This window comes from Podarcis pityusensis (assembly GCF_964106645.2).
Source record: "Podarcis pityusensis genome assembly, chromosome: 7".
Classification (NCBI taxonomy): Eukaryota; Metazoa; Chordata; class Lepidosauria; order Squamata; family Lacertidae; genus Podarcis; species Podarcis pityusensis.
This window is the reverse complement of record NC_138031.1, coordinates 10883411-10891691: the sequence shown is the minus strand read 5'-3', so window position 1 is coordinate 10891691 and position 8281 is coordinate 10883411. Positions and strand designations below refer to the sequence as shown.

General features: G+C 45.5%; 1 protein-coding gene across 3 annotated transcripts in view; it reads left to right on the top strand.

Annotated features, from left to right (window-relative positions):
- The first annotated feature begins 3608 nt into the window (after positions 1-3608).
- Positions 3609-8281, top strand: part of PHF20L1 (PHD finger protein 20 like 1) — a 58901-nt gene continuing 54228 nt past the window's right edge. For 2 of the 3 annotated variants that reach the window (XM_081012539.1, XM_081012538.1), the window contains exons 1-2: positions 3610-3792; positions 6309-6422. In XM_081012539.1, coding sequence (XP_080868665.1) covers positions 6340-6422 — 83 coding nt within the window. In that variant the 5' untranslated portion in view covers positions 3610-3792; positions 6309-6339. Of the gene's footprint in view, positions 3793-6308; positions 6423-8281 lie in introns of all 3 variants that reach the window. The other variant, XM_081012540.1, reaches the window with a different exon arrangement.

Genomic DNA, 8281 nt, shown 5'->3' with positions numbered 1-8281 from the left:
GGGTCTTGCTTGTTGCATTGTTCTTGGCAAAGAACAAATTTCAGAAACAGTGGGAGGTGGTAGATGAGCAGTTCACTAGGTCCAAGAGAAAGGTCTGGTTTGGATGAGTTACTATCAAAACAGGTATCAGTGAGAGTGGTGTGAGGGGAGAGATAATCTGAGAAATAAAGTGATATTATACATGCATGCATTTGTTGTCTTGTGCCCTGCTTCACATGCCACTCCCTCATGCCCACCTCCACCTGTCAGGAAAATAATCATTGCTGCTCAGGGATGGGTGAATAATGACAATTTCAGTTTTTCAATCTTTATTTTGGTTTTTCACAATTTGCAAATTCTTTTTTTTTTTTAAAAAAAAGTTCCCTGGCATTTTAATGTCAGTTTCTCCTAAAGTTATTGATTTACATATTTTTGCAAGCAATTTCCCCTAATATAATGTGGTTTTTGCATTCTACTCCAATATGTACATTTCTATGCTATTTTGCTTAGCCTATGCATTTTCTGTATCTGTTACATGATTGGGAAATGCATTGCAGAATCCAGAGATGTGCACATTTTGAAGGATGTTTCAGTTGGTGCGTTCCTTCAAGAAGTATGAATTAGGTGGATTCACCCTCAGACTGAATCAAATTTCTCAAGCCCTATTGCGACCCCAGAGACGCCAGCTCTCAACATAAGCATATGGCAATTAGAAAACGTGCAGATGAACAAAAAGCAAACAGTGTCATGAGGAAAGGAACAGTGTCATTCTCTTTGGGTGCTTCCACACCAACCTGCTTCTCTGCAATTGACACCATTTGCTCACAGTTTTATTCAGCCAAAATTCTCCCAAACTGCTATATTTCCAGGGTTTCCACATTGTCATCATCCCCCCCCCTTCAGATTAAATGCAATATAAAAATAAGCACAGTCGCAGTGCAGACTGCCTGTTGTCCGATTGTCTTAGGGTGGAGGAGTGACTGGTGATTCTGCCAAATCCTGCTTCATCAACCCCAGTGGCATTTTCACCTGTCCACTGTTGCTGCTACATTAAACAGAAAGTGAAACTGATAAAAAGCTACAGATAGGTAGCCGTGTTGGTCTGCCATAGTCAAAATAAAAAAATCCTTCCAGTAGCACCTTTAAGACCAACTAAGTTAGTTCTTGGTATGAGCTTTCGTGTGCAAGCACACTTCTTCAGATACACTGAAACAGAAGTTGCCAGATCCTTCTATATAGTGAGAAGGTGGGGAGGGGTATTACTCAGAAGGGTGGTGGGAATTGGAGATTGGCAGATAGCTGAGATGAGCCAATCTCAGCTATCTGCCAATCTCCAATTCCCACCACCCTTCTGAGTAATACCCCTCCCCACCTTCTCACTATATAGAAGGATCTGGCAACTTCTGTTTCAGTGTATCTGAAGAAGTGTGCTTGCACACGAAAGCTCATACCAAGAACTAACTTAGTTGGTCTTAAAGGTGCTACTGGAAGGATTTTTTTATTTTGATAAAAAGCTATTGCTCTTCTTACCAGTGAAGTCAGAATAGCCTGGTGGAATTGTTAAGGTTGTAGTCAGTGTGACTCGGACTTAAGAGTAGACACATTGAAATTTAATAGGCATGACTAACTTGGGTTCATTAATATTGGTACATCTACTTTGAGTAAAACTTAGTTGGCTACAACCAATAGCTTTATCAGTTCCACCATCAGGGTTGGACCAAATTGACACAGACTATCTCCTGTTTTACCCACCTCAAAATCAGCTGTTGACTATATATATTTTTGTGTCAACCAGACTGGCTCCTTCTTTACTGTCCTTCCACTGGCTTTTGGAATGGACTGCTTCTAATTATTATTATTTAAGTTTGTACGTGGGTGGCACTCTGGTCTAAAGCTCTGAGCCTCTTGGGCTTCCTGAACAGAAGGTCGGCAGTTCAAATCCACTCGATGGGTGAGCTCCCATTGCTCTGTCCCGGCTCCTGCCAACCTAGCAGTTTGAAAGCACACCAGTGCAAGTAGATAAATAGGTACCGCTGCGGTGGGAAGGTAAACAGTGTTTCCATGAACTCTGGTTTCCATCATGGTGTTCTGTTGTGCCAGAAGCGATTTAGTCCTGCTGGCCACGTGACCCGGAAAGCTGTCTGCGGACAAATGCCAGCTCCCTCGACCTGAAACCGAGATGAGCACCGCAACCCCATAGTCGCCTTTGACTGGACTTAACCACCTAGGGGTCCTTTACCTTTTTACCTATTTAAGGTTGTACACAAACCTTCATCAGAAGATGGTTCTACTAAAAGGGCTAGTGCCATTTTGCTTTTATTGTAATTATTGGCATGGTTTTAATAATTATACGTGTGTGTGTTTATAAAAGTATTTATTTGTGTGCATGCTCGTAGTTCTATCAATGTTTAACTGTACTCTGTTTTCAGTAATTATTTCTACCTACAGGCAGGTAGCCGTGTTGGTCTGCCGTAGTCAATACAAAATAAAAAAATTCCTTCCAGTAGCACCTTAGAGACCAACTAAGTTTGTTATTAAGGGACACAGGTGGCGCTGTGGGTTAAACCACAGAGCCTAGGACTTGCCGATCAAAAAGTTGACGGTTCGAATCCCCGTGACGGGGTGAGCTCCCGTTGCTCGGTCCCTGCTCCTGCCAACCTAGCAGTTCGAAAGCACATCAAAGTGCAAGTAGATAAATAGGTAAACAGCGTTTCCGTGCGCTGCTCTGGTTCGCCAGAAGCGGCTTAGTCATGCTGGCCAGTAAAGCGAGATGAGCGCCGCAACCTGAGTCGGCCACGACTGGACCTAATGGTCAGGGGTCCTTTTACCTTTACGTTTGTTATTGGTATGAGCTTTCGTGTGCATGCACACTTCTTCACACGAAAGCTCATACCAATAACAAATTTAGTTGGTCTCTAAGGTGCTCCTGGAAGGAATTTTTTAAATCTTATTTCTACCTGTAAGTCACCTTGAATCCCTGCCTAGGAAGGCAGGATATAAATTAATCTATAATGCAAACAACGATGATGACAACTCCTCTTTAAAGCTTAGGCGCTCGAGGACCTCAGGGTGCCCTTTGGAAAGTGTTTTGGCCGCCTTAAACTTTTACAGGCGAAAAGAAGCAACCGGCCGCTTTCAAACTCGGAGCTCCCTCGCCTGCAAAGCCTCCCCGCCTACGTCCAACGCGGGAACCCGACCAGGGCGTGCAATCCGACGCCTCCGCACGAGGCTCCCAGGTCACGGCCAAAGAGGTCAGAGGAGGAGAAGCGCGGCGCGGGCAGCCGCCACTCCCGGTTTCCTCTCGACCGCCGCTCCTTGAGTGGGGCGGCAAAAGCTCCGCCACACACGCCACCCTCTCCCAAAACACCTTGCGCCGTTCGCTTGCGCAGGCATTTATTGAAACAAAAACTAAAAACCAGCAACCCCACCCCATGTATGGCTATGCCCGCATTCCGCAGCTTGCCCACCCTGCCTTCGATCGGCAGCCGGAAGTGTGTATAGCACCTCAGCTGAAGTGCGGTGATCTTGCCCGCTTTGGCTCTTTCCTCTTTCTCTCCCTCTGTGGGTTGGCATCACGTGACGGTGGCGGAAGGGGAGGGGAAGACGGCGTCTCCTTGCGTCGCGCAGCAGTGACGCGAGCGCGCCGTCGCTGGGACGCGAGAGGCGGGGCCGGGAGGAGACTGGCGATGGGTCCCGCTGAGGAGGAAGAAGCGGGTCGGAGGCGGCGGCGCTGCTGCTGCTGAGGGCCTTCCCTCCGGGGGAAGCGAGAAGGGACGCCGCGCTGCCCCGACGGGGCCTGGTAGCGGCCCGCGGGTAAGGACAGGCCGGAGCCGCCTCGCAGGCGGGCAGGCCCCGGAGCGCCGCCTCAGCTGCGGCCTCCGGTGGAGGGGAACCGAGGCCCGCGAAGGGGCGCCCCCTCGCCCGCGCCAGGGACCTGCCCCGGAGGCGCCCGCGGGCAGGGGAGGCCGGCCGGCCGGGGCCGCGGAGCGGGGCCTTTCCGGTGGCGGCTCCTCCCGTCCACCAGAGAGTGAGGCGCTCTAGGCCCGCTCTCGCCCCTCAAGGGAGGCCGTGGGGTGGGGGGAAGCGGCCTGCTCGGTGCTCGCGGAGGGTTTCGAGCCCGCAACTTACGCGGGAGGGAGGAGGAGGACGGGGGGTTAGCCCGGCCTGCCTCACAGGGTTGTTGTGGGGACGAAACGGAGAGCAGGGCCGCCTTGGGGGAGAAAGGCGGCATAATATCAGTGCAGGCAATGAGGTGCTCTCCAAGAGGTCGCGCCTAAAGCCAAACGCTGCGTATAGTCAAAATGCACTGGGTTTTCTTCCCCTGGGACACCCTCACACCCTTTCCAGTTTCCCAATAAAGAATACAGTGGTACCTCAGGTTGCATACGCTTCAGGTTACAGACTCTGCTAACCCAGAAATAGTGCTTCCGGTTAAGAACTTTGCTTCAGGATGAGAACAGAAACAGTGCTCCGGCGGCAGCAGGAGGCCCCATTATCTAAAGTGGTGCTTCAGGTTAAGAACAGTTTCAGGTTAAGAACGGACCTCCGGAACGAATTAAGTACTTAACCCGAGGTACCACTGTAATGCACACAAGTTAAGCGAGGGCAAGTTGCAGGGTTACTGTAACCCGAGAGGACTTTGGTAACACGGTGCCCTGAGCAAAGACAGAATTTTGTTTGTGTCCCCCCTTTCATTCTGCGCATGCCCTCAAGTGCCCTATGTGATAGTTTTGCCCCCCATTCGCCCTAAATGAATTCCACTCTTTGTTTAGGGAAGCCTCCTCACTGCTCTTTCTTAATTTGTATGCCATGTTCTACTATGTCAAAAGCAGTTTTTTGTTTTTAACTTAAAGATGGTTTTCGGGTTTTTTGAATAAATAAATGTTAAGTCGCTGGGATAGTTCTGGGACCCCCAAAAGTATTGTTACTTTTTTGCATAAATATATATTTGTCGGAAATTTCATCTGGCCAGACGCTGTGTAGGTGGCCATGAATTTAGCCACATGCAATTGGAGTCGCAGCCAGAGAGGTATTGGGAGTTATTAAAAACCGGGCAGAATTAGAAAGAGGATCTCTATTAAAAAAAATTAAAATTAAAGTGTGCATTGTCACTTAACTCCACTGTTTATAGCTTGGATGATTTTTGCACAAATTGACATGGGTAGAAAGCTAATGTCTGAAATATGGGCTAATTTATAAACATACACTGCTTTTTTCTAAAGCACATTTGGGACTTAAGTTCAAGTTGGTAGGGACTGTGGTTTTCTTGTTGTAGTGCTTAGGCCAAGGCAAGGGTGAGAATGTTACATTCAATAAAGAGTGGGGCTGTAGTCTTTCTTTTTTGAGGACAAGGATTATGGCTCAGTGTTAAGACATTTTTCTTGCATGCAGAATGTTCCAGGTTCAATTCCTGACTCCTGCTCCATCTCTGAAACCCTAGATAGCTACTGCCCATATATACAATATTGAACTAGATTGAGCAAATTTCTGACTTGGTATAAGACAACTTCCTATGTTCCTTGTGTCTAGAAGTCTTACCCTTAGTATCAACTGGGACATGGAGATCACTGATTGCCATGACTCCTTAGGTAATGCATAGTGGAGTTTGGGTTCCCAAGAAAACTGGGTTCTGCTGACTCTTATGCTGGACCTTCTGAATCCAAGTTCCTACAGGATCTCCTGTGGTGGACTCTGAGGACTACGATACCTTCTGAGTGCTTGCACCATTCCATCTAAGTCATTGACACAGTAACAGTTCAGTGAAATATCTTGCTCAGAGATACATACATTTCAACTTTGGCCCGTTCTGTTGAGTTAAGTGCAACCTTCTGCCATGGGAACCCTTTCTGTGGCAAGCTGGTTTAATGTTTCTGGGATTGTATATGCAGTAGATAGCAAGCATTGGAAAGTGACATGTATCCTGTTCTGAGGCCCCCTAAGCAGGTGAAGTTTGTGTTCTGCATTCAGTTTTCTGAATTGATAAAGATAATAACACCATAGTGTAAACTCATGTGGTTTCCTGCTTTAAGAAATACACTAGTTAAGTGAGCATTATATGATTGCCCTATCACTAACCATCAGACTTTAGGAACTAATCAGTGCTACAGTTTTTTGGTTTAAGACTGCAATCTGTCACCCACTCACCTTGGTGTAAGCTTCATTATCTTCATCAGGACATTTGAGTAAACATGCATAAGATTATGCTTTTAGTGTTCGATTTGCTGCTTTTTTGACTGCGACCCAGCTGTCTAAAGGACAAATACAGGAATATCACCTTAAACAATATTTTCTGTGGCAATAACACCTTTTATTTCTTTTTCTTTCTACAGCTAAGAGGAGAGAGGAGTAGAAGCTGTCAAGATGAGCAGAAAGCCTCCAAATCGTCCTGGGATCACATTTGAGATCGGTGCTCGTTTGGAAGCACTTGATTACCTACAAAAATGGTATGGAAGTTGATGTCAGTGCCTGGTTTAGATCAGAAATTATTTCACACGTGATGCATGATGGATGTGCCTTGAACTTCTGTTTTCATTTATATGCATTTTCATTCCTTGTTCATAAACTAACTTAAAATATGGTCACTTCTTCCAAAAAGAGTTATTAAGGTACCGGGACAATTTGTGAAAAGAACTTGTTCAGAAAATAGTTCTTAGAACTAAAATAAGCCACAGGTTTACATATTGGTTGATTTAAAGTGCATTGGTGGATTCTGGTGTCACATAAATGTGTTTTATCTCTCCTATAAGAGATTCCTAACTAGCAATTCAGTAAATAACACTTTGATACCCTGACACTAGATAATAGGCAATATTGATGGATATAGGACAATGAGATTTGATAGGGTTGTATCTGGAATCATTAACTTGGTAGAGTGAAGTTATTAGAGTTGCACTGAAGGTGACATGTTAGAAGATTTGAAGCTGCCCTTGAAGATCACTCGGAAATTACAGCTGGTGAATAATAATGCTGTCTGTCTCCTAATGAAATATGGGAGATGAGTGGTTGTTCAGCCTGAGCTGTACCAGTTGCACTGGCTTTCTGCTTCTTTCCTAGCCCAATTTGTAGTCCTGGTTTTAACTCTCAAAACTAGACAGCCCGAGGCTCACAACCCAGATATTTTGTTTCTCTGTGCCATCTGCAGTCCAGATCAGGTTCTACTTCAGTGTATTGGTTGAGGTCAACCACAGTGATTGCCCTGAGACTTTGGAATGTGTCCTCAACCCATGACAAATTTCCTTCAACAAGGGGGTTGTTTCTTTATTTTTTAGATACTTTTAACATAGCTTCTCATTACATTGTTGAGGCAGTGTACAAAAAACCCCACATTAATTAAAAAACACAGTAAAACACACTATAAAATAGCTGTGGCTGTAAATTGGCAGAAATTAAATAGATCAGATATTGGAACTAAGCAGCAGGAAAGGTCTGGGTTGCAGGAATTTTCTTATTTGTATAGTATAAAGGATTTGTTGATTTTCATAGGATTGAGTATGGAAACAGGTCTTTAATAAAATCTACTTACATATATGTTGGATATTAGCCCTTTAGATGTTTTCTTCAGGGTTACATTAACATCAAAGGGGGGGGGGTGCAGTCGGGGAAATAAGCATGGTAGGTCTGCCCCATCAGTGTTTCCAGTGTTCTAATATATGTGGGGGATTAGTGGGAAGCTATCTCCCTGCTTCAGAGCTTCACCCTCCCAAGTAAGAGGGCAGTGGGGGACAGCTGGTGTGCTCCCTTTCTTAGCAGATTGGCTCTGTTGAATGATGCCCGAAGAGGGCTATTTTGGTTTTTCATAAACCGTTAATGATGTGCATCCCTTGGACTGCCGTATTCTTGGGAGGCCCAAGTCACTTGGATGATGCCTCGTCTTTTCTCCTCTTCCTACCCACAAGGTTGAAGCTCAGTGGTACAGCACCTCCCAGGTTCCAGGTTCAATCCCTGGCATTTCCAGAAAGGGCTGGGAGAGACTCCTCTCTGAAACCCTGGAAATTTAGTCCCAATCACCAAGGATAATACCGGGCTAGATAGAGCAGTGGCCTGGCTTTTTATAAGGCAAATTCCTGTTCTCCATCTCCCCGTGTGACTTTAGAAGTAACCACATTATGTTAATTATCTTTAGTAATATAGTGAATCAGGAGCGACAGTTTTATAGAAAGTGTCGTAAAAACCTATGGATAATTGCAGCCACTTGCATCACAAGGTAAAGTGGTAAAGAAAATATATGTGATCTCAGGAACGTCCCTTGGATTACTTCAGAATTAAGCTGCAGTATCACTGTGTTCTCTATCAGAAAATTCTT